Source organism: Numida meleagris, chromosome 6 (assembly GCF_002078875.1).
Source record: "Numida meleagris isolate 19003 breed g44 Domestic line chromosome 6, NumMel1.0, whole genome shotgun sequence".
Classification (NCBI taxonomy): domain Eukaryota; kingdom Metazoa; phylum Chordata; class Aves; order Galliformes; family Numididae; genus Numida; species Numida meleagris.
Window position 1 is genome coordinate 55,210,195 of NC_034414.1, and position 26,632 is coordinate 55,236,826.

Here is a 26,632-nt window from a genome sequence, read left to right on the forward strand (position 1 = left end):
TCTCATCTGCTGACAAAACTGTCCTCATGTTTCCTACATTACTGCAAGTGCAGTGAGCTCAGTGAAGAGGTCTCATGCTCTTATTTGTGGCAGCGAATTCGATGGCTCAGCTGTGTCCTAAAGTTCTTTGGCAGAGTTGACTGTGTGGATGCCCGATTTGTTTGCCAGTTTTGAAATTGCTGCACAGATAAAGCTTCAGTAGGAAAATAGCATTATGCACATTGTAAGAATGGTTGTGGAGAAACCGAGCTCGGGAAGGTTTTGTTCGTATGCAAAAGCTGAAACAGAGGTAATGTTGTTTAGCAGATGCTTGAGGTTCGTGGGAAACCTGTGCTGTTTGTGCACCCCAATGCTAACACTGGCTGTCTTGGATTAAGGATAACTACATGGCCATCTGCTCTAGGCTTGTGGCAGGAAGACTGAGCTGCCTTTACTGGTAGGGAAATATATATGCGTGTCTTTCATAAAATAATAATAAGGACATGTACATACGACACTGCACGCACTGTAAATACTCTCCATCTATATGTGTGCAGCTCTTTAACCATGTTCCCTAGCTTGGTGAGAAAGCTGTCCACTGTGAAGAGCAGAGAGGACATTCAATCTCTCCCCTAGAACAGCACTACAGAAAATGGAAACCTTTTTCTTTGGAGCATGGGGATATTACACTGAGAAATGTGATACAATAGCAAAGCCACAAATGCTGCATAGCTTCATATCAAAATAGCTTAGATAATTTCTAAAGCATGAAGATGAATTGAAATGAACAGTATTTGCAGTCTGATGGAACATGTAGTCTACATATGCTTGAGGTCTTTTTTTAATTCCAGTTCTCCAGAGTGTTCCTCAGCCCAGAGGTTTCTTTACGCTTTATCTTGTGGCAGATGCTTTATAGACATTTCAGTCACTCAAGCTGCTATATTTAATGTATGTATTATTGTTAACACAGAAGGTGTTAATATCCATAATGATGCTTTCTTTGAAGAAGCCAGCAGCATTTATTCTAGCTCTTTATCTTTAATGTAATTGTTGAGATTTTGCTATGTCGGAGAGGGAAATGATGACATTCAAGCCATCTCAGAGTAGTAATTCCATTAGAGCACTTTTCATCTCCTTAGCTGTGACCTTGGCTTCTTAAATTAGCGGAGAAATTTAATGAAGGTTTATTAGTGAAAGAAAACCACCTTTAGAGAGTTCTGTGAAGACAGAAAGTAAATATTCACTTTTCTTTCACAAGTGTGAGGAAACATGCTCTGCTGAAGTGGATCCACAAGGAATATAATGGAAAGAGCCAAACGAGTTGGCCGTAGTCTAGTGGGACGCTGGTTGAACACAGTGGGTATCCAAGTCTTGGAAATCCCATGAACAGAAACTTAAAAGACATGGTGGCTACCAGTGTCCTCTGCCCACCTGAGACCCACCACCACCGATGCAGATGGAAGCCAGAAGTTACTCTCTGACAGGAGCCAGCAGGTTCTCATGGCACATTGGCTGCCCTCACCTGAGTATCTGGGGAGAAAATGATCATCTTAATGTTTATTTAGGGCCCAGACAATCCTGCTCAGCCTGAGGCATTTCAAACCTGCAGCGTTCACCACCTAGAGGTCCCAGGTCACCTTTCTGACTTGTCCTCCGCCGTTATCTTTCCCCAGGCTCCTGCCTGTTTCTCTCTCAGATGGGCTCACACTCTCATGTGATGAAGCCCAGACATTCTTATCTATTCCTCACATCCTCGTAGTTCAGCAGCCTCTATTGCTTGCAGGTGCCACTGCCTGGTCCCTCCCATATTCTTGCCAAATCTGTTTTTCTCTTGCCAGCCCAGATGTTGGCTACCCAGATGTTTTTATGGGTCCCGGTATGGTTGGAGTGGGAGACTACTGCTATGTTACATGATACTGTTCACTTCCAGGCAAGCAGAAAAGTACACTTGTAGGTGATTTGGGAATATTTAGGTTAAACAGAGAAGCAGCAGGTCATTTTGAGTAATTCCAAGGATGCAGACGTGGACATTTGCTTAACTTTTGGTTTGGGCTTGTATATTTTCTTTGGATCTTTTCCATGATGCCCAAGGTCCCTAACGATGACCTATTTTTCACTTTGCAAAGTACTCATCCTTGTGAAGCTTTCCATTCTGAATGTTTATGCTGAAATACTCTTGAACTGAGGTGAAGCTGTGTGTAGTGTTCAGTTTTATCTGCGGTTCCTTCTCTGACATTCTTCTTTTTTCATAAATTGTGATTATTAAGAACATTTAATACCATTACATAAATAATTTATGAGAAAAAGTAGATTTTTAGATGAAATACTTCTTCCAAAACTATTATTTTAGGAATACATCTCCTGTCTTGAAAAATTCAGATGATCGAGACTGTATTTTTTTGTGCAAATGCTTGCTAGTTAGGAGCGTGGATTTTTTTTCAATCTTTGAGAAAAATGTTCAGTACATTAATGTGTAATTATAAAAAACTGAAACTTCAGTAGCCATTTTGTACACCCTATAAAGAGGGGAGAAAATTATGTGAAAGTTTTGTTTTTAGAAAAGGTTTAATTTTTAGCGTATATGATGAGCATTTATTACTCAAATGGCTTCCACTTCAAATTAACTGATACTTGAGTGGGAAAAGGAGCGGCTACAGTTTCTTTCTTGAAAAGAGAATCTGAAAATGATCAGGTCTCAGGTAATTTTGGGTGATCTGGGGAGAGAGGAGAAGGTAGCACCTGCATTTGCTATCCCACTGCGTCTGACCTCGTAAAAGAGCTATCAATTTTATGGACAACTGAGAGGGCATTACTGCATTCGTTATCATGTTTCCCTTCTAAATGTTTTGGAGACTATTTCTTTGTTTCCTTTGATTTTTTTTGTTAAGACTGAGGACAGAAATTAGATCGTATTTTGTTTACTTCTGCACTGACCTGCAATGAAGGAACTGTTGGTGTTTTTGTGGTCTGTCTGAGGCTGAGACAAGGCATTTGGATTAGGCTGCTATCCAAGTTCCTGAATCTTAGATCATCCAATTTTTAATTTCTTTTTTCAGACAAAAATAGTTTTAGGGTAACAAAGCAAATCAGTGCTTAAATTCTTTCACCCTTCCCTGTCATTCCCTCTTTACTTCTGCTGATGCTGAAGTCAATACACATCTCCAGAATATGTCTCTGAAGTTGCTTGAGGCAAAGGAATCAGTCTGCAGGTTTGCTGTCAGAACAATGTTAATTCAGCACCTCCAATAATGCAGATAATGTGTAGTGGTTGGATTTAGACAGTTTTCTGTTTCTCGGAACAGCTGGCAGCTTTTCTGTATTGATTACAGGTGGATCTTTAAATGTTCATATATTGAAGATGAAAGGATTTAAAAACAGCATCATTTTTCCAACAACTTGAAAAAAAATTGTGTTACTAATTAAACCCAGTCCTTATTCTTTGCCTTTTATCCCCTTTTTCTTTCTGCATTTTCAAGGCAGTGTTGAAAAAGGAGTTGAGTCAGCTCATAGGGGCTGACTCGTGCAATCGTTGGTACTTAATTTTTCTGATTCCAGGTTTATATAATGTACATCTCCAGAATGTCTCTTGTCACTTTTCTCTAAATAGAAGACAGTGTATCTAATATGGATTCTTTTTATCTTTTTGTCATTCAAATAGATCACCCATAAATTTAGAACCTGTTATTTTTTTTCATTTAAAAAAAAAAAAATGATGTGCTGGGTAATGTTCTTTTTTTCCCCTCCTCTTTATAAGAAGATAAGATTTTCTGGAGTACTTTTTTTTTTTTCCTCCAGGCTTTTCTATTGGAAATTATTTTAGGTGCATATTACCAGATTTATTAAAATTCTGACAGGACTGCCTTTGCTGTTACTGAGCTTGTGGCTATGCTGTAGGCTTACAGGAAAGTTGTTCTCAAAAGCCTCACCATGTTATTAAATAATGCAGAATACAGTTGGAATACACAGTTGTGTACCGTTGTGCACAGATGCGGTTAGTTTGTTTCCATGGAGAACATTTCATTCTCCTGCAGAATAGATCCTTATTTCCTCACTGCTAGCAGAAGCTGCCTGGAAGGTCTGGCACATCTTGGCCCTACCTTCCAAATTCTCACCAGTCTGATCTATCCTGAAAAAATGTCCATCCAAAACAGTGACCTGGTCACTTGCTGGTTATGGTCCAAGAGCTAGTGAACAGCCTAGAGAGCCACCAGTTCCTCAGTGACAAGTATAATATGGAGTCATGTCTTACTTCCATGCAGAGGACAAAGTCACTGCTTCTCCATGGCCAAGGGTGCACTGTCAGCTTTGCTGTCTGCAAGGCTGTGGAGGAAGAGCGTCTGTGTCTTGAAGTGCTGCTACTCCCGTGTTTAGTGGGCAGTTCTACCTGTCATGCCATGGGAGCATTCTGTTCTGCTCAGTGGGATGTGTGAAGGTGGTGGGATGTGGAAGATGATGGCAGATGCAGAAAGGTGGGTTGTATCTGGATTTGGGGATAAACATGCAGCTGGGAGAAGCATGCAAGTTGTGTGTGTTTGTGTTGTAGCAGTTGAGCTGACACCCAGGTGCTCTGTGGGTGATGCCACCAGGCCCATGTCTTATTCAAAGCCAAGTCGTGGTGCTCCATGCAGTGGTCAGGTTAGAAAAATCTTCACCCTCAAGCAGCCCTGAGCCTTCAGCATCACTAGTAACACTATCAGGAGTCACAGGCTAGAAGCCGATGAGGCTGTTAATTACAGTTACTTTGTTGGAGTGAAATCCCAGTGGTGACAGTTTGTCATTTGGCAGCTGGACTGATGGCACTTCACGCGACAAAGGTGTGCAGTGCTACGGCAGGGAGCTAAAGCTGCAGAATCTTGGCCAGTTTTAGCAGGAGAAAAACTTTATTTATGAAAGGACCGTTGTTCTGATAAAACCTGGCTGCAAGGGTTAGATTGTTAATTATTTTTTGCACATGTGTATGAAGCTGGGGAGCTGGTGGAAGTGAGATGTTCGGTATAAATGCTTCAAAAAGATCCAGGGAGAAATATAGAGTCATTTCTTACAGTGTCATGGCAACCAGCTCTGCCCAGAGGAGGCATCTTATTAATTACGATAAATAATTAGGAACAACATTGAGTAAAGTGAAGAAAAACGGCTTAGAGGAATGTGAGGTGGGAGGCAGCTGAGCTTCTCAACAACGCGAGAAATGTGCTGTATCACTCCTGAAAACTTCAGCAGAGGCTTAAAGGAGACTTGGTGGGGAGGAAAAAATGGAGGGGATTAACAAGATAGTGAAAAAAACTTATTCAAATAATATGGCAAAACAAAGCCTTAGTTTTGTTGAAAAATGGATTTTTATTCCCTATGAGGTATTTTGCTAAAAGGAATTAATACATGCGGGGTTTTTTTTTCTTTTACTTCTTAGCTGTGTCTTTGTTTTCAAGGGAGAGGAAAAGTTCTCTTTTGTTCATGCTTTCTATTAAGCTCTTTTCTTACACTGAAAATAATCTGGAGAAGAATCCTTCTCTTTGTTTTCTGCTTGAACGGTTTTAAAAAATCAGAGGAAATATTGCTTTCTTTTGAAAAATCTTTTCACTTTGATGGTATAAAAAGTGAAAAAAAGAAGAGTGAAGATTTACTTCACTACAAATTCAGATTAAGAAAACCAACTTATTATTTTCTTTCTGTTACTTTGCTAAACTTTACCTTTTTTCACAACAAACAAAACAGCTGAATAAACTAGGGGATATTTCTTAAAAGAGTAAATGTCTCATTTCTATGTGATATCTCATTCTGAATTTTTCTATGAAATATATAACATGGAGAACTGAAGTAAAAGGTATTGAATGAAGTTAAATTGTTTATCTTTCTTTGTAAGATATTTGTATAAATATCAAATACGTGGTGGTGGCTGTGATACTATTAGCATCATTTTTCTTTTCTTTGGTTCCCTCTTACTTCAGTAACAATGCCTACCCTTCTGTATATGCAGTGTCCATGTTGCAATGAGCTTACTAAGAGCAGATGCTAAAAAAAAATCAAGTCATTTCCCAGAGGCCATTTGTCGTGACTTTGGGAAATTTCACATACAGGTTCTTGTAAGAGGAGACGAATGTATGTATTTATTTCCAAACCTAAAACTCTCTAACATCAGCAGATAGTTTCCATTGACCTCAGTAAATTTCGGATCATGACCTCTGGGAAAAATGTGTTTAATATAATTAAGAACCAAGGTAGGGTTAGCTTGCAAATTTGGTTTAAAGTGTTATTATTTAGGTTAGGTGAGTGTGTTCTCATGTTATGCTTACTGATATATACTTAAAGGAATAAACGCTTGCATAAAATGAGAAATATGTGAAAGATTGTTTCTCCCAAACCATCAGTGGAGGAGATGAAGAGGCTCTGCTCCTTAGATAATAAATTCCTATGCCTTAAAAGATTAAAAGAAATATTTGCAATTTGATCAAAGAAACTATGGGGAATAAAATGAGCTCTGCTGGGATTGGTTTTGCAAAACTGAATAAAAATGTAAAGAAAACAGCTTTGCAAAGTCAACTACAATTAATAGTTCAGTATAAAATTAATGTACCATCCCACAAAGGCTTGGGAACAAGCAGGATGGAAGGCCTGAGAAGATGCTCTGATAAATGGGTTGTTGAATTTCATTTTCATTGCATTTGAAGACTTCATCCTGGAAGGCTTAGGGCTGCTTCTTACTCACAGAAGTATTCGATGAGAGGGACAACTGAATGTGAATGACATCTGCCAGCATTGGTAGCACTAACAGTATTAGGTCTTTAACACAGAGGGACCAAAAAACCTCGACAGTCAGACTCCCCATTCCGCCTAGATTTCTTATTGTGTGTATAGTTTAAACAATGGAAATGAATGGAATACGTGCCCAGCTATTAGTGCCTTGTAATAGCTGAGAAGTATGGCAAAATATGCAGGGGGAGAGACCCTGAAGTAATAAATATTTCAGCATATGAACATATCAGCATATGAAGAAATACTTCGAAGGCATTAAATTACTAAAATTAATCTGTTCCATTCATAACAAATCTCATTTCTTCTTGAATATATAGCTGCGAAGCATCTTTCTTTAATAGGAGATATAATGGTGTGACACTGGAACTGCCAAACTGGGAGGCTGAATGTGTACTTGGAAACTAATGCTTACTCTTGCTGCTGAAGAATTAATGTTTGAGAGGCATCTCACAGCTGTCAAATGCTTAGGTCACATCTAGATGTCTTTATGCTGTCAAACCTCACATGTATTTTCAGTAAACTTTAAGGGTGAGCTTATTCACTGTTGGTTAACATTCACGACAGAAAGGCTTTATCTGTATTTGCCCCTGCTCTGGGAAATAGTCAGCGCTACTTATAGCAGAAAGAAAAAATCTTCCCAATTAGTGGGACCTAAGCCATGATGCTAGCGTAAGCCTAAAAAAATCAAAGAAGCAATTTAATTTTACCCTGATTTTTTTTTTTTAATTCTTTGCCTCATAATTGTATGTGAGTGCAGCTTTACTCCCTTATGCAGCGGGTCTTTTTTCTTCTTAATCCTGAAATTAGGGTTTTTTGATGTATCCCTCCCTCCACAGAAACAGTTGTGAAAAGTGCAGATGAAATTCAGTGTCAGTGCATGCAAATTGATACACATAGGCAAAAAAAATAGCTAACTCTACCTGTACAATAATGATTTCTAAACCAGAGGTGAATTTGATGAGGGCTTTTCACGACAGAGAAAGCACAGCACAGGAAAGCTTAGAGAAACCAAGAGTGGTGCACAGAAGGTGCAGAGGAGCTACTGCCTGCTGTTCCTCACAAGGGGAGCTGGGGGTGGCCAGCGTAATGCTGGTGCAGCAGGACTACATGGTGTGACTAAATACCTCACTGCATGATGTTCGGTGAGAAAAAGCAGAAATCGTGTTTTAAAAAGGAATTAGGCATTCTCAGTGGAGAGACCTGGTCAGTGGTCAGTAATCATAGAATCATAGAATTAGCTAGGTTGGAAAAGACCTACGAGATCATCCAGTCCAACCATCCACCTACCACCAATAACCCCACTAAACCATGTCTCTCAACACAACATCTAAATGTTTCTTGAACACTTCCAGGGACGGAGACTCAACCACCTCCCTGGGCAATAAATACCTGTGTTTGCATGCAGTATGCAGTACGGAATGTTCCTGGACCCTGGGTTCATGGAAATGAAGAAAATGCCCTCTGCACTTTCTTTCTTATGGTCTTACCTGAAGTATTCATAAGGGGCTGCAGTCAGGGAGGGGATTTTGGCCTCCATGGGCAATTGTGTGGTGCTATGTGTTGCTGTTGTTGCTGTTTGCAGTTCCCAGGGCTATGTGGCTATCAGGCATTTTCCAGACAGCTTCTGGAGCTTTACAGTGAGAACGCCATCGTCACACAGAGGGTAACTGTATGGCGAGATCCAAGAGCAGAATAAATGTATTTAAGTGAAATGGGACATTTAAAAATGCTGCTAAACAACCACAAAAAAAGTCAAAGGAAAGTGATAAAATACACTCAGTTACTCTCTTCTGATACTCTCCAGACATCAATATAATTTCATTGACTTCAGTGAAATTAGTGTTAATGTAGGAATGGAAATACAGCAAATTTAATTCCAGAATCTCCTTCCGGGAACGGTGAGCAAGAAAACAGGGGTAATCAGATAGAAACAAGTGCTGATCAGAAGGAGCTAGGCAGGGAGGAGGAGTGCTGCAGGACAGGCTGCCAGGAAATACAGACGCTTTTCCCATCTCACATAGACATGCAGATTTTGGCAATGCGTCCATAGTGGTTAAAGTGAAAAGCTAGACTTGTATTCTTTCTTTTAGTTGGCCAGTGTATGCAATCTTTCATTGCTCTGTTGAATATGCAAGGATTTCTCGCGACATCAATGGCTGCTGCTGTTTCCTGCAGTGTTGGTTTGCTTGGTATTGTAGAGAGCTGGGGCACGGGTGGGAAGAGGTGGGGGAAACGTGCTTGATGTAGTGTTTAGGCGGCTTTTGTTTCATCTGAAAACAGCCCTGTCTGTGACCTTCGGAGTGCTGATGTCCAGTTCTAATGCACATTATGTCTGTCTTTGTGTTCTGCTGAGGGAAAATGCAAAAATACGTTCAAAGTATTGCCAGCCATTTTACCACGCTGTTGTTCATCAGTGGAGCAGTTTGTGGCACTGGCGAAGGTGAATGTGGGCTATAAAAGTGGAAAACGCACTCGTATTGGCAGCTAGGTTTCACTATTAACTGCTTTACAGGACCACCACCAGCGAGGCCCTGAAGAAGCCATCTGGCCCAGGGGCAGTTCAGCATCTACCATAGCTAAATCAATACTGAGATAAAGGATGTGAGTAGTGAGTGTGTAGTGAGTGCTCCATTTTTTCTTATGCTCTTAACACATTGTTTATGTCAAAATGGAATTTTCTTCCATTGATTAGATTCCAAAGACTTAATGTAAAGAGACAGGAGGAAAAAATGTTTTGATATTAATTACTTTAGCTTTGTAAAACGTGAAGGTGAATGGTCTAAAGGTTTTGTGGATTACTTTTTGTCCCCTTGTTACTTTGAGGGAAGACCCGTTTAATTTAAGACAGGCTTTCAACATCACCACATAAAACTTGGGAGAGAGAATTTTGCTAAATTCTGTCCAGATCCTGAATTTGCAGGATGGAAAATGTGAGGGGAGATTTGTGTGTGTGTGTGTGGATGACTTGTATGAGCGAGAATCAACACTTGGTTCAATTATGCCAGTTTTGTGGTCATTTTAAAAAGCAGAATTATTCTTAAAATAATGGGATGTAAGCATCAACTCCAAATTGGAGGGTTTTTTTGGAGTATTAACTGCTTTGTTTTGTTCCTCCAAAAAACACCCTTTAATTTCATATAAGATCTATGCTCAGGGAGTGCAAGCTGATGAATTAAAATACAGAAGGAAGGAACTACTGCATAGAAATAGCACTGCTTTACCTGTGCTCTGTCTCGTTATTGTTTTCAGGTAGTTATTGTGTAAATGATGTCTGTTATGCTAACTGCTGTATTTTCCGTACCTTTCAAGGCCATGCATGGCCAGTGTTTTATAGCTGAGATCATTTACCTAATTGTTCTGATTCCTTTCTTATTAATTGTGTTGAGATGCAAATTGAACATCTAATTAAATAAATAAACAGTGTTTGATTTGAGAGAAGTAGAAAGAATGAGAAAATTAGAAGACTGGAAGGAAGATTAATGGTTGCAGAATATCTAAGCCCATCCATACTGTATGTTCACCTCTGCTTATATATACGGTCATACCTGTGCAAACCTACACGATGTAGATATGTGTAGTCTTTGTGTCTAATACACACCAACATGTATATGCGGTACAAATTTTGCTATTGGCATATGGGGAATAAAGGAGTCTGGGAGGAGAGAGCTAGAAATGTCTTCCAGCACAGTTAAATACTTGGAAGGTGTGTTTACAAATTTCCTATTGTGTTCTAACACGACAGGCAATTTAGGCAGTATTCCTCAATGCTCAAGTGATGTTCTGCCATCCTGCCTCCAGCAACACTGCTGTCCTGAGTTCATCTTCATGTGACAAGATCTTGGTTTTCCACTAAAAAAAATCCCTTAAAAATACTAAAGAAAGGAGAAAAAAAAATGCAGGGAAAAAAAAAAACAAAAAACCAAGAACCTGAATCTAGCAACAAGCTGTCGAGTTGTTTCACACAGTCACACTGACAGCTGCCAACTTTACACAGATAATTTTTTTCTGGAAATGATTCCTTCTGAGGGACTGTTGGTTCCCATGCTTCCTTCCATGCAGTAGTGCAGGAGATCCTGTGCACCTTGTACTTGCTCCTGGTAACAGATCTGACACAGGGAGACACACTGAGGAGGGCACATGGTTTTAATCCACTGGTGTAAGCACTAACCAGTAATAACACTAAAGACCAATTGCTCTGGAAAAGCAGCTTCTTTTATTCTTCGATGGAGAAAGGAATGTGAGGGATTTCTGTGATGGGTGACAGTCAGAACTGAGACTTTTTTGACATGCTGGAGAGATTTGCATGGAAATGAGGCAATGTTAAGAATAATATTCAAAATGGAGAAAATGATAAATGAAGAAGGGAGCAAAGCGCTGGAGATGTGGAGTTGCTGGTGTTCATGGTGAACATAATTTTCATGAATTTTAGTCATCTTCCTCACTACTTTCCTTTTGCACTTTAATGCCTTTACGGAAGTGATTGCCTTAGTATTAACATTTCACATGGCACTGGACTTGCAGCATCTTAAATACTAGATGGGCCGTTTGGTAAGGAGGTGATGTATTTCTGGAGAAATAAAAATAACAAAGCATGAGTATAAGAAATGGTTTAGGTCATTTTAATAATTTATCTTTCTATTTATGTCATACTCTTTACAAGTGGAAACTTAGATATTCCTCCACCAGTTATCACCACCAGAGGTTGCGACCCGCTAGATCCAATTTCCACTGCATATGAAATAGGTAGAAAAAGCCTAACTCTTAGCCTCTTACACCAGGGGTCTCAGGGAAACAGTTTCCACACTTAAGGCTCCTTCACTACAAGACACAGATTTTTCAGGGGGTGTGAGGTTTTGCCACTCAGTTAACTGAGGGTTATGCTGTTTGCCCTGCTGCCTATTACGGTGCAGTCACAGCCGTTTTTCAGGCTGTATCTGCTCACATGCTCACCGCTGCGGAATAATACAAAGAAGAAGCAGCATACCCTAGCAGAACCATGCTTTCCAGATGAAAGAAAATGCCGGAAATTGTATATGAATGCCAAGAGAAGATCACTAAACCAGTGCAAGGCTGTGCTTCTGATGTGCAGCAATAAAGTGGTCTAATAGCTTGGGGTGACTGTGGTGGGGTGTGCTGAGCAGGGAAAACACTGCACGTGAGCTGTAACCTCAAGCTGCTTAGACATCTGCATTGTCAGACTTAGGCAGCCCTTGGTGCTTAAATTCGAGAGAATTTTTTCTGTGTATGCTGCCAAGGAACCTTAGCCAACTTTTGCTACTGTCGCATGCTTCCTAGGAGCTGGAAGCTGGACATGCTAATAGGTATGGGCAACACAAACCTTAATTGAAGACTGTCTCAGCAAAGCGTGGTACTGTATTTTGTACCAATTTGGCTTCTCTTGGATTGCAACTGTGTCCCAAAATATAGCACATCACATTTGCGTGGTGAAGAGGCATCAGAGCTCTCAACTAAATATTTTCCTTTTCTAAGTGCTCTTATAAGCAAAAATGCTCCCATTAAAAATAAAATTAGCGGCTGCACAAATGCAGTTGAAAGCCCTTGTTTTTATAAGGACTTAGGCATAAAGTATGCAAAATGTGTAACTGCATCCAAAGCAGCTGTTCTACTCAGCTGTGCAAACAGCATCCCTTGTAAAGAGAAGAACAGGCAAGTGTCAGTTCCTACAGTTTACTATTGATGATCCTTGTAATTACATAATTATTTAGTTCTCGTCAAATATCTCATCAGTGCAAACAGAGATCTTACAGATCTATCATTATTATCATTATCATTATCCTCTTAATTTAGAGTTTGCATAACTATGTTGTCAAAAAGTGTTGAATCAGGAGAGCAGGGGTGAACGTTGCTTGGAGCCATGGAGGAGCTGCACACCTGTGGACTGCAGTGTGAGACAGAGGAGTGCACGGAGGACCACCACCTCCCTGCACTGGTAATGTGGGACATACATCTGGATGCAGGAACTGTATCTAGAGCATATAGGCTATGTGGGTGATGGATTCAAGCTGGTGCAGGAATTTCTTGGACACAGTTGCATTCAACTCCCCCCTTACTTCAGCAGTAAGATGATTTTGGTGAGAAGTTTGGAGATGAAGTTCACTGCAGAGTCCAGGTCTTTGGCTGGATGGAACAAGGCTTTGGTGTGGCTTATGTGAGGATAAATGCATTGGATTATGTGGCACGGAAATTGCAGTGATATGGCTGCAGGTGTACTAGGAGGAAGGATGCTTTTTTTACTTGCACTGCCTGCAGCTGTCTTGCAGTATGAGCCAGTGCATGAAGGAATGGAGTAACAGAAAACCACTCTGCTTTTAAAATAAATCACACATTTGAATTTGGAGCTTATATCTAATTATATCTAGTATCTATAAAGCTGGATTTATATCTAATCTCTCCAGTGGAAGATGTAGCTTTTATAAGAGTAATGGAATATTCTTGCAGGAGTGCCTAATATCAAAAATTCTTTGAAGAAGGTGCAGCTAGCCTCTGCAGCATGCAGAAATAAGTGTCTGTGTTTTTTCAGAACCAAGGCTTCATCTTCTTTAAAACTGGTTTAAAGGTATATTGTATATCCTTAAATTAAATAATACTCTCTCATAGAGCAGACCATAGAGAAAATTTGATCTCTCAGTCAAGTCTTCAATTCCTGAAGGCAGATGTTCCTATTTGGATCTGTTTAGCATACAGTCAAGATTTAAAGAGATCTGAAATACTTTGGGATAATTTCGGTAACTCCGAGTCTTTTTTTTCTTTTTTTTTTTTAAAGAAAATTCCTTGTTTTTAAACAGTCCTGAAGTTTTATGTAACACTGTTGCTAAATCATGCAAAAATATTTTATACATGTGCAAGTATGGTATAGCAACACACATTTTAGATACAAAAATACATACCACTTAGATCCTTGTATATAATTTAAGGGAGACTTCTTCTACGCTGAGGAGTGAAAATGGAAATCAAAATAACAGTTGATCCACCTTTCTGAGAAGAAGTGTTTCTACATCATTATTTTAAATTGATCGGTATGAAATCTAGTGAAGTCTGTTTGAGATTTGCACGGATGGGACAATTAAGTAAGTGAGCATTGCATGACTGTAGGAAACAAGAATTCTGGAGATCTCTGGCCCATTAAAGAGAAGATGAATAAATGGTGTCTGACCTAACTAGGCATTTCAAGAAATTGGCTAAAGTCATTTCCTCTCCAGCCTGTGTGGCATCATCTCTTCTATTTTGCCTGAGCTTCTTGCAAAAGGAGAGTCTAAACTAAAACTATTGAAGCATATGTATAATTTTAGAGATTTCTTTAGAGATTGCTTAAATCCTCATGCATTCAAGAGACACGCAGTATTTTTAAAAGCTTTAAAACCTTTTGCAGATGATTTTTACTGCCGGTTCTCCTCGCCAAAAATAATTAAAATCCATCCAAAAGTGAAAGGCCTTCAGTAGCACTCCTCTGCTGTTATTTATAAAAGATGAGGGGTAAGGTGCTCACCTGGCCCTGTGACATTTGCTCATTAAGTAAGTGTTCGTTTGCAAGTTACAGGTCACTTACGGAGAGCCTTCAGATCTTACAGGCTGAGGAGTGCCCATTAGCAATGCCCACTGATCTCAGGACAGGGGAGCCCACAGGGTTCCAGAGGCTGTCAGCTCTCTGTGCAGAGAGTAGCCAAACGAGCAGAACCAGCTCACCTGTTCGGGCCCCCCTTTTTGATGTTTGCTGCTGATACAGTTATCCCCATCCTCAAGTTGTGTGCCAGTAAGCAAAGGTAACTTATGTGCAGACTCTGTGGCGTGTAGGCTTGTAAATTCTGGCTTAGTGAAGTTCTGTGGAGTAATGATTCCATCAATTTTGTAATCTTGTTCCAATGATTTATTCTATTCTTAATTTCTCAAACAGACACGCTCTCTTTAGGTACAACTTTCCAGGATCCTATATTAAGAGACACAGAGCTAGAATTTCTCTTCTGGCTGAGCATTTTCTACAAATACCTCCTTCCAGAGTCTTTTTTTTTTTTTTTTTTTTTTTTTTTTTTTTGCAGAGGAGGGGATATATGCCATTTGCTTCAGACAAGCTGTTTTCACCATGGCATACATAACTGTTTCCAGCCTGGCAAGCGTCAGAGCTGAGTATCTTTTCTTCCCTATCTAACAGGGCACTATCAGCCTGTGTCTTCAGTGTACGTTTGCATGGCCAGGTGGGCCATTGCATATTCACAGGACAGAATGTGAATATAGTTACAGAATTGCATACATTTTAGTCATGCAGAAAGGCAGGATTGTGGGGCCAGTTCTGATTTCTCTTTACCTTTGTAGTCACAGTCGTTTTAACATTGCATCATCAGAGGGTGAGAAAGGGGAATACTCTGCACTCGCATACCTGATGAGCTGTGTTCAAGATAAATGAGCACATGTTTATCAGAAGAATGAAGAATGTCACACTTAGAAGTGATGCTTCGTCAAGTTTGTCCAACTGCAAAGTCCAAAGGAGCAGAAAAAGCTGAAAAGAACCCACTTCAGGGGGCATCCATACATCCTAAACTTTTAATAATGCTAACGTTCTTACTCTCTGAGTAAATGTTGCTATCTATACAAGTGGGCACAGAGGTATGGAAAACCTTTCAGTGGCAAGCAGATACGAAACAATGATCAGGAGAGCAAGGGGGAAAAATTACCCACCTTTTACAGAGAGCTTTATTTTTCATAATCACATAGAGTATTCATCTGCTGTGCTCTCTAAAACTGAAACCATGTCTTCATCTATACTCCCCTCTGTAAGACCTTGTTCAATACAGTCTTATCTGTTGAATTTGAAAAAAAACCTTTTGACTTTGATGAAACAATGAACGTTGTATTTCTGGTTAACTCCAGTGTCTAATTTTTATATTGATGTAGTGAAAAGCACAGTGAGATATGGAAATACAATTTTTTTTATCAAATAGGTCTTAGGAAAGCATGATGTTTCTTTAAAAATACCATCTTTCAAATAGGAATGATAAACGATAGTAAATGACTGAGAGACAAAGTGAGTTTTCTGGAATGATGTAGAAATGTGCTGTGTAGAGGGAAGACATTATGCACTGAGAGACAGAAAGCATTTTTCCTTTCATGATTGGTTATTTCTTGCCATTTCTGTGGTTATTTTTTTTTTTTTTAATGTGGAAATGCATAGGTGCACTTCAGTATACAGTACCTCCAAGCAAAGATTATTAAAAATGACAGGCAGACTTCTGTGTATTTGATAATGTCAAGAGCAAGAGTGAAGTGCCACGCACTGGCATTATGAGAAATCAGAATAATTCTCTTTTCTGAAAAATCTGTGTTGCTTAATGGAAGAATGTCATTTTGGGCTTCCTTGCAAGGATAATTATATTGTGACTCAATAAGGAGCTTTAAACTTGCTTGGCTTTAAGAGCATCTTTCAATTCACCACTATTCAAGATAGCATAAGCAAAGGTATGCGTTTATGGTTTTGCTTGAATGCTTTGTCAAATTTAGGCTTCAGAAATGAACTATCCTCTTTCAAACAGAGTTTCACCGCATCACACTTGCAATAGTATACTGAGTATGATGCCTTCTCAATTGGAAAAACTTACTCAAAATGCGTGGTTTTCTTAAATATGGCATGTCATTCTTTGGAACAACTCACCAGGCTGAGCTTGACAGTAAAGGTAGCATGTTTAGAAAAGGGAGAATCAGACCAGAAGAGGTAATGCCAAGAGTGGCTTTGAGGTAGTGCTTCCTACTCTACCTTGTCCTTCTCTTGCCCTAGTGGCCGTGCACCTGGGAATTTCTGTTGTTAGCTAATGCCATTTTTCTGTCTTTGAAATCATTAGTGTCTGGCATTTTACTGGCGTATGCATACTTATTTTTAATTATCTTTGTGATTTTTTTTTCCAGCTCTTCTTTATGCAACTATTTTTGGAAATGTCACCACTATTTTCCAGCAGATGTATGCCAACACCAACCGATACCATGAAATGCTGAACAATGTGAGAGATTTCCTAAAATTATATCAAGTCCCAAAAGGCCTTAGTGAAAGAGTCATGGATTATATTGTCTCAACGTGGTCCATGTCAAAAGGAATTGACACAGAGAAGGTATGAGTACATGAGGTAACAATTTAGATAGTGAGAGTTTGTGTATATTGCGTACTTTCCTTGAAACAGAACTGGGTAACAGCATGTAACTTACTAACAAATTCTTAACTGCATGCTACTCTGTTATTATGGTTGTGGTTGGATCAAAAATTGAATGTTGTTTAAAATGATGATTTTGCCACTTTGGAAATACGCCTTTTTTTCATTATCATAAATGCTTTCTGCTTTCTAGTCTTACTTTACCAAAATACTCAACAATTTTAATGTACGTAATTATTGAAATCAACGGGAAATTCATCTTCAAATTATGTCTGAGGACATAATTTAACATCAAACCTATACTAATCAGTATTTTCTGAAAAGTATTGGCATCTGTGAGTTGCAATGAAATGAGTTTGATTGGCTTGGACCTTTTGCTTATGCCCAGGACATCGACATAGCCATCAGCCTAATTAGTATAGGATTTAATGGCAGTAGAGATTGATCTTGGGCTGAAATCTCTCAGCTAGAACTTAAGGCCTTTGGTTGGTAGGGAGATGCAGAAAATGTGATAGTGTTGGCAGCTGTGCTGGGTGGAAGTCCTGTCTGACTTCTGCCCTCAGAAAGGAGTGGTTATTCAGGTGTCTTCAAAGGTCTGATAAAGGAAAATGTTGTCTGCCCAGTGTTTCATCCATTTTCAGGTTAGACCGAGCGAACTGTCCTCTGAGCTTTTCTCTCTGAGCTATGTGAAGTGGAGTCTGTCTAGCTTTGGGCTGGATGTTTTAGAGAGCTGAAATCAGATGGGAGGGTTTCCACCTGCAGTATCTTGAATGAAGGTTTCAAGATTTAGGATTTTTGGTTAGCGGAGACTGGTGATGCTCCTTCGCCATCTGTGGAGCTGATGCACATCAGCTGAAATTAGGCTCTCAGGCTCCAATTTCCATGAAGATTTGCCGTCTGAAAACTTAGAAAGCAATTTTCTGAGGGAGGGTAAGGAATTGTCATGGCAGATTAATGTCCAAAAATGTACAGTGTTTGCAGAGCTCTGAAGTTCTTGCTTTATCTAAATCTATTGTGTAATATGGGATGATGATGCAGTTTGTTCAGACGTGCAAAATTAAAGTTGCTACACTGACAAATTCAGTTTTACATCGTGCTGGTGCAACAACAGTTATCATACTCATTTTCTGCAATGAAATTCAGTTTACCATTCCAAATATAACAATATGAATTAATACAGATTTTGATTTTTTGGTTCAGTATGCCTTGTTCCTTAATATGTTAATTTCTTATACACTAATACCCTAACTTCCAAACGCTGATTCATACAACGTTAAAAGTGAGCTTTTTTATTGTAAACTACTGTAAATGCATTCAGTCTTGCAATGTAAACTCAAAAACATGTGAAAACTTTCATTTGCATTTATTTCCTTGTAGTTAAGCCAGAAAACTGTATTATTCTGCCACAGTTTCATTAGATTTTAATGATGCTCTGCAGTTAATGAGGAAAACCAATGTTTTAATTACTGAAATTTCCTTCCATAGTTTCCACATGTCCAGTTTTACAGCTTATAAAAATGCAGTTAGAGCTGTAATCTTCAGCTGGTGGTAAGCAGTGTTCTCTGGTCTGTAAGATAGTAATGGCTGCTTAGCTAGATAATTAATATGGCTGTAAAATCTGTGACTTAGGTTTTTAACAATTTTCCCTTGGTAAAGACTTGCCTAAACTTAGGCTTGGATCCAAAACCTATTTATAACAGTGGAAGGATTTCAGGAACCTCTGCATCTGGACATCAGTATTTGGATCTAATCGAACTTCCCAGAAAAGCCAGTGTTGCAGAAGAACAGAGACGAGATAAACGTAAGAACTTGAGCATCGGTTTGAATGTTGGTATTTTGTATCCCCTACAGCCCGCAAGTCTGCAAAAGCACCAGCACCAGCAGCCTTTAGTGCCCACACTGAGCATCCTTGAGTCTATACAGGTTTAAGGCAGTTTGCTTTTGGCTTCAGGACCTTAACTGATGTGAAGATTTGTTTTTGGGGAGGGGTAGAAATCTGTTTCATAACAAGACAGATTTTCTACCTTTATTTCCTCTCAGGACAGTGTTGTGATATACTTCACCAAGACAAATTAGAAAATGTAAATATCAACTGAGAACTGATGGGAACAGTGGTACAGTTCCAGAGACTAGTCTTGTAGGGCGGAGCATTCCTCTTCCATTAGTTCCATCTTCACCCCTTCAAGTCCATTTTAAGGCATTCTGCATTTAAATTGAATCCATCTGTGCTAACCCCAGAGCATCAAGTGGATGGGAGCACACTACAGAGACCTCCAAGGTACACAGATATTACCATAGACACAGTGGGGCTAGCAGGACTACACTGCACCTGCCACTGAGCTACTAATCCAGATAGTGCTCCAATATATGTTGCAACAGGGATTACTGACTCAGGTCTTGAATAGCTTCTCTTGCATGGCTTAGCAGCCTGGACATGGCCTTAGGGGGGCTCCTTCCAGTCTGGATTTCAGAGCTCCAATAGTGAGATCCTAACCAGTCTGTAGTCCAGATATTTTTGCATTAAATGATTTCCCATTCCAGTTCTTTTTACAAGTCTTTCAGTAACCTCATTGTCCTGCAAAGCACGTGTGCTCACGACACGTGGAAATTAGTGAGGAATTTCTAAACTTTCCAGTTTCCGTCAGACAGTTTCCATCATCCACGGATGTTTTTAAACCTAACATACGTTATTACATCCTAAACTGTTCCAAATATATCTACGCTGTCACACTGGAAAGTGTTTTGCAACATCATTTGCCACAAACTTACAATACATTTCATTCAGTCACTCAGCATGTTGAAATGGCTTTGTTTTGAAATCCAAATTCAGAGGACAAGAAGATTAACGTATGTAAGAAGTGTTACAGTAGGTTCCTATGGTGACAAACCATCCTAGCAATTTGAGGTACTAAAAATAAGCATGTGTATGTGTTTCTTTGATAACTAAAGATTTTAACTTCATACACTTGAAATTAAAGTATAGTTCATAGCTTGATTGGAATTACTACCATTTAACGTGTGTAGATGTGTTGTGTCAGAACTCAGATATCTACCTTTGAATGACACTTTTCCAAATAAGATCTTAGCTAAAACCAGTAAGGATGAGTCCGTTTTCAGATATGCAGCGAAGGCAAAGTGGAAGTTAGCTTGGAGAAAAATTAATGAATGTCTAGTCCTTGCTGTTTGTGAGAACTGGCTGTCCCAAACAGCACTTTGTTTTAAAGCTCCCATTGATTGTGTTTATATATGGGAGAGGCCTTGTTCTCCCACACTGAAGCGATGGTGCCTTAAGCACACAGATTAGACTTCACTGTTCTCCTTGGGGATATCTCATCTTCAAATCCCATCTTCAAACCACAGCACTTCAACCTGTCTCTGAGTGTTCACAAATAAGGAATTAACAATGACACTAAAAGCATTAGTGTATTTATTATAATTACTTAAGGGGAAGCAAGTGGCCTATGATCCATAATCCTAAATCACTTAAACATTAAAGCCCTCCTCTGACAGCTAGGATGATGTATGTAGTACATGCACATGGACTCTGTCTCCTGGAGTAACAGTGGCTCAGACAAGATGGAATTTATTTTTACATTTAATACTGGATGTTTTGGGGTTATTCATCTAATAATGAAACCCTTATATACTTAAGCAGTATTTGGGTGTTTTTTTTTTTGTTTGGGTTTTTTTTTTTTTTTTTTTTTTGAGAGCGAGGTATAAAACAGGCCAGTGCATTCTCTGTATATGGCCACTTCTAAGCGGCAGAAAAAAACCTTTAGAGTAGTAATCTATGAAACACACACTGAATTCAAACCTCTTAAGTTTTTATTGAAGTCTACTAGGCAGCAAATGAAAAATTTATAGATATTAGCTCTTCTATGAGAAATAGGTCATTATACATGAAAGCAGAACAGCCATTAACTTACATGCAGATGTCTCAAGGTCTCATCTAATGATAACGTTCTGAAATGTCAGAGATTTTCTCTTCCTGACCTCCGTGCTGTTGTATGGCTTAGGATTTGCTCAGAAAGCAATTAAATAAATGTCTATCATGTTTTAACAGTCAATTTGATCAGAAAAGCCATAGGATGAAAGAAGAAAATGCTTCTACTTAGTCTGAACCTAAGCATCAATGGGAATTCAAATGAATGCCAATTCCACATTGAAATGACTGAAAAGAAAATCATCGGAAAATAGTATTAAAACTATTCATTGCTGGCCCACTAAGCTTTAATTTAGGAGAGATAGGTTTACAGTAAATAGGCACAGTTTGTAGCTTTATTAAACATTAGTCTACAAAAGTACAGTGCAGTTTAGTTATGTTTGTTCTTAAGAAGATTTTTAAGAGGTACAGCAAGAATTACCAGTACTCAGAGATAAATAGGGAAATCAGGCTGCCTTTCCTATGGTGCCGCATCACATAGAGGTGTCTGTAATTGCTGGCTGGATTTTCTCCTGGATGACTGATGTAGAAGGCTTCCAAGCTTCATGGCCAAAGAGATCTACAGAATTAGGCGTGACAGCTACACACAATCCCGTGCTGAAGAGGGAAGGTAAAAACCATTTGGACAAGTATTTTTGTTTCGTTGTAGAGGCGAGGTTGTTGGTCGTTCCTTGCAGATCGGGACGAGGTGAACAAGAAGTCTCCCCTCACCTCAGAGAGCTGAGCTAGGACCAGGTACAGTTGCAATCCACGGTTCTTCGGAGAGCGGGCTGCAGGAGAGACGGTCAGGGTCTCACTGCCCTTCGCACAGGTCCAAGCACAGGGCCTGTGCACCAGTGAGGCTATCTGTTTCACCTTAATGAATGGTATGGATGATTCACCTCCAGTATGCACTGTGCAGAGCCAGGAAGGATTGTCCACACTTGTCTTTGTCTCTTGGATATGTTGTTTGGGTTGACACAGGTTAAACTACGAATCTCTGATACTTGAGGAAATGCCAGTTCTATAAGTGATGGCCATAGGGCAGCTCATGAACTCTTTGCCTGGGGGGTAGAAGTACCTGTGTGGATGGGTTGAGTGTTTCCCTGAGCTCTGCCACCAAGGGGATGTAGCTGACAGAGGGACTGACAGTTCCAGAGACCACACCCTGGGGAACGATCGCATCTCAGGGACCTCCAGAGGTCCCTTCCAACTTCAGCATTCTTTGATTCTGTCTTCTTCAGATCTGTTTTCTTATTACTTTCCCCCTTGAATGATATTTTTTCATAATGCTACATGTTAAAAAATTAAGCCACTTCCAGCAGGAGCGTGAAATAAAACCTCTTGATCAATTCCATTCTTCCAGGGGTGACCTTTGTGCCCGAAGTGCTCAGTTTAAACAGTGTTGTGACTTGAGAGTTTCTTTGATGTTAGCTATGTTATTTCTGATGTTTGTTTTTCTTTCTGTCACCTAAAAAGCGTAACTGTAATGATAAAATTCCCTGTAGTATGCTATCTTTTGCCTCATCAGAAAGTCATGATTGTGCTTAGGATAGAGATTATTGCAAAACCGAACAAAATAAAACCTTTAACTGTATTGAAATTTAGACAGGTTGTGATCCATTACTTCGGCCCATTAGTGGATGTTTTTGGTGTGGTTCTTGCTACACTTTCCCGTGTATAAGACAACTCAGCAAGGTCTATACTGGAGAACCAGTTCAATCCTTACAGCAAATTGTGGTACTTATTATCCTGTAGTTTTCCAGACCTTTAGCCAAATTCCATTGTGTTTGACAATACTGAATTTAATGTGCTCTAGAGATCTACAGATATTTGAATGTCTCTAACGTGTCAGTTAAAATGCGGTTAGTTTTGGTATTTTACTATTAAACTTAACCATTTTGATCACTGTTTCAGGTCATGTATAAGAAGAAAGCAATTCATGCTCAGCTTACTAGACTTCATTTTTCAGATCTGAGCATTTAAATCCAAGTGACTTTGGAATTTAGACAATTAATTTGAAATGAAACACACTGTTGCTGCTTAGATTCAGTTCTTAGTGCCAACATACTCAGTGATGTATTAAAGATTACCCTAATGCATGCAGGGTTAATAACTGCTCAGTTCCATGCTTCACCTTTGAGCTACTTCCAGAATTATCTGCTTCTTACTGGAAAATACTCTGTGGTTTGCCCATCAGCTGTTTTCTTCCCTTTGTCTCTTTGGCTCCAGACCAGTGCAAAATGTAGCACTTTTAGCCCGGTCTGCAAAAGAATTCAATGCTCAAATGAGCCCAAACCTTCTAAAAATCTGAATAATTTGGTCGGGTGCCTAGAAGGTGGTGTGTTCTTCGGAAAAATCTGACCTCGGTTATGACTCCCAGATATGTCTGAAAGCTCAGAATGGCCTTTCTCCAGAAAATAAAAAGACTTATCTGCACTATGGCAGGTTAGAAGCCAGAGGAGTTTATTTATTATTGAAGTTGACATTACTGAATATCTCCAATACTTGCTACTGTTATTCATTTTAAAAAATAGTCCTTGTTGTTCCTCTGCTAAGACTGTCTAAGCTCTTCATTTGAATGTTAATCAATATATCCTCTAGTACAACCCTGAGAAAGTGAGAATTTTGTGTGCTGAAAGAGAATTACAAATAGATACCATTTTTGATTCACTGGCCTCTGTCCTCTTTGTTAACAAGTCTTAACAGATTCTGTAATATTTGCTAAGCCATCCCATAGTGTTTTCTAGCTGGCGAAGATTTTTTTAAAAGTACTTAAACCCTTCCTAAAAGCTATTATTTGGACACATTCTTAATCTGTACAGTTTTTGTTTCAGTTCATTTGGTTTTCTTTGAGTTCTTTATAATCTCTGCTCCCTGTAGAGTTCTTTGAACTGTTCAAAGGGTTTATCTTAAACTGCCTGAGCATGCCGAGAAGATGGATGGGAGAGGAAAAAAAATCAGCCTCCTCGGGAATTTTATTTCCCCCTTTCCAGATCTTAAGTGGAAAAGATAGCAAAGCATTTTACACCAATTCCTGTGAGTCTTCCAGAGCTTTTCCCAGTCTCTAGCAGCAACCACGAGCTGTTCTCTCACAACCAGCGTTTTGGATATGCCATAGGGTGTTCAAGAGGTGATGGCAGTGCTGAGTCTCTGCACTGGGTACATTTTGCTTTGTATCAGCTGAGTGCCAGGGAGCAGAGTGTGCTTATGGCAGAGCTCAGCAATTGCTTTACATTGACTTTGAGGAGTTTTAATTTCCTACAAAAAGAAGGTAGGTGATAAATGTTATTCTGTGCTTTACTTTCTCTTCTCTCACCTTCATAGTAGTTCAGATCTCTGTGGATACACGTGCTCTGTTCAGATGTGGCATGGATCCTGGCTTCTTCTAGCTAGAAATGCCACTTACACAGTCAGGTTTCCTCTGGGGACGCTTCAGTTTTCTCCTCCAATTTTCCATTGGCACTATCAGATTCTGTTTTTTTTTATGATGTTTGGATGACTGTGAAGTCTGTGGCTACGGATTTATCATGGAGCAACTCCTGTAGCAGCACAAGCATCAGGTCCCTGGGGGCAGCTGCTCTAAGTCCTGTGCTCCAAAGCCATCAGTTAGTAAAGCATTGCAGTCAGCAACCTTAATATCCTGCCGTACTTATAAACTGCAGGTTTCGCCGAGAAAGGTCTTGAATCCTCTAAGGAAATTTCCTCTTCAAAAGCTTGTCTTGGTGGTTTCTAGATATACTGCTGAAACGAAGATTCAAACAAATGTCCCAGCTGAACTTTCACTCTGCTGACAAAATGCTGAAGGCATTCACTGAAAGTGAAATGATAGACTGAGCTTTACACGTTCTCTTCTTCCTTAAACTGAATTTCTTTTTACAACCATGTCAGTGCATTTGTACAACCATAGGACCCACTTACAACTGTGTTGCTATTCCTTTGTATCTTTTTAGCTGTATGCTACCTTGAAAATGCTGAGGTCTCTGTTAAGAGCCTTTCACAGGAGGAATGTCTAATTTTTGTGTTTCCAATAAAGGATCTTTTTCAGAAGTTCCCAAGTTGAGGTGCTCATTTTATCATTTTCTGCTCTTGTTATGGAAACAGGAAAATTACTGCTACTCTGTGTCACCACCAACCCTTTTTTACTGTATAGCTAGAAGTGATATCAGAGAAACTGATGGTTTCTGTGAGACTTCTCCTGAATTCCTGATGTTGGTATTTGTAACACAAAAAAAAGCGCTGCAAGTCAGGCTGGAGCTCATGAAGACCTGTCCTTGCAGCATACAGTAAACACATACCTTGATATTGAGACAGCCTGTCTCTGCTCTTTTTAATTCCCCCCCATGTATGCCTGCATTTGTCTTGATTAGTCAAAGCCTCTTTACCAAATCTTTCCATATTAAATAGTTATTTTAATATTGTCATCTCTTTCATTCTCTCATCTCAGTACTAGTAGAATAGCAGGCAATAAAACTGAAATCAAGAATATTCATCCCTGGCTAACTCTCGGATCATTACTCATTTACTGTTGTACTTGTTGATAAATGATATCTCCATATATCTCCATACAGTAATATGTCATTAGGAGAATCACTTTATCACAACATCAGCAAATTCCTGCATTATGCTAAGACTGGCTTTTTGTGTGCAATGGGATTTTTTTCTGACTCTTTATTTGACAAAGTGTGATGATAGATATGTTTGTTGTGACTACGAGAAGAGTAATGCTTTGAGCTCTCGCTTTTAATAACCGGTATTTAACTCTGTATTTCTGAGGAAACAATATGCTTCTTTGCATCCAAGTTGCTTTCATTTTGACTGGTTTGGTTCGTTTACTCTTCAAAAGACAAGGGGTCCTAGAATGTATCTGAGTCTTACAGTAACGCCCTCTGCAACGGTTTAATCAATTTTGGGTGCATTTAAGACATTATTCAACCATTGTTCCTGCAGTTTGGAAGCTTAAAAGATTGAATTTGGAAATCAAAATCATGTATGAATATGCGTGTTTTTCTTAACAGTGTTGGAGAATTCACTGCTCATGGCCTTGTTAAGTCAAAGGCAGTTACATTAGTGGAAGCATTAAAGAGACATGAAAAGTTCCTAACAACGATTTAGACCCAACAGTAGATAAAAATGTTTAAAATCATCAGTCATGATGCCAAAGAAAGCAGAACTTTTTCATGCAATTATTACTGAGAAGAAGAAAGGTGGCATGTTTCTATTTTAAAACAAAGTCGAGCTTTCTGTATGATTCAGAAGTATCCAAAATATGTATTTTTTTAAACTGGAGAAACCAAGATGTCTTCATATTTTTAGTGGTAAATGAAATAACTCAGGTGAGTGTAAATTTGTAAAACTGACATTTGCTCCTAATAAAATTATGGAAAAAGTGATACAGGGTATGTTCACCAGTGACTCAGACAAGATATTACTGATGCAAATGATGGTTTATGGAGAATATGTCTTGTCAGATGTGTTTATTAATAATTTTTATGATAAAACAGACTTAGGGTATTTGAACCTGTTCTGTACAACACTTTGTTACAGAAAAATAACATTAAGCAAAATTAACCTAGTCTCTATGAAATCAAATACAAATTAATTACCTGCTAGATCTGGGAGGGTTGTTGTAAGTGAGACAAGGAAGTTTCCAAGGAGATACTGTGCATCACAGTGTTAGACACAAGAAGCATCATCTCTGTTGCTTGTTCAAGTTGAGATTGAGAGTTGATGTGATTGTATTTTACAAACACCAAGATGTGGAAGAGATTTCTGATCTTTTATCAGAAGCAAGGTCTTTTACCAGAGCAAGATGATGAGATCTATTAGATCT

The 26,632-nt window shown here is 39.1% G+C and overlaps 1 protein-coding gene across 2 annotated transcripts in view; it reads left to right on the forward strand.

The window, feature by feature from the left end:
- The window catches only part of KCNH5 (potassium voltage-gated channel subfamily H member 5), a 158,103-nt gene that overhangs the window by 82,022 nt on the left and 49,449 nt on the right, over positions 1–26,632 (forward strand). For both annotated transcript variants that reach the window (XM_021403118.1, XM_021403119.1), the window contains one exon: positions 16,639–16,838. In XM_021403118.1, the coding sequence (XP_021258793.1) occupies positions 16,639–16,838 (200 nt within the window). The remainder of the gene's footprint in view (positions 1–16,638; positions 16,839–26,632) is intronic.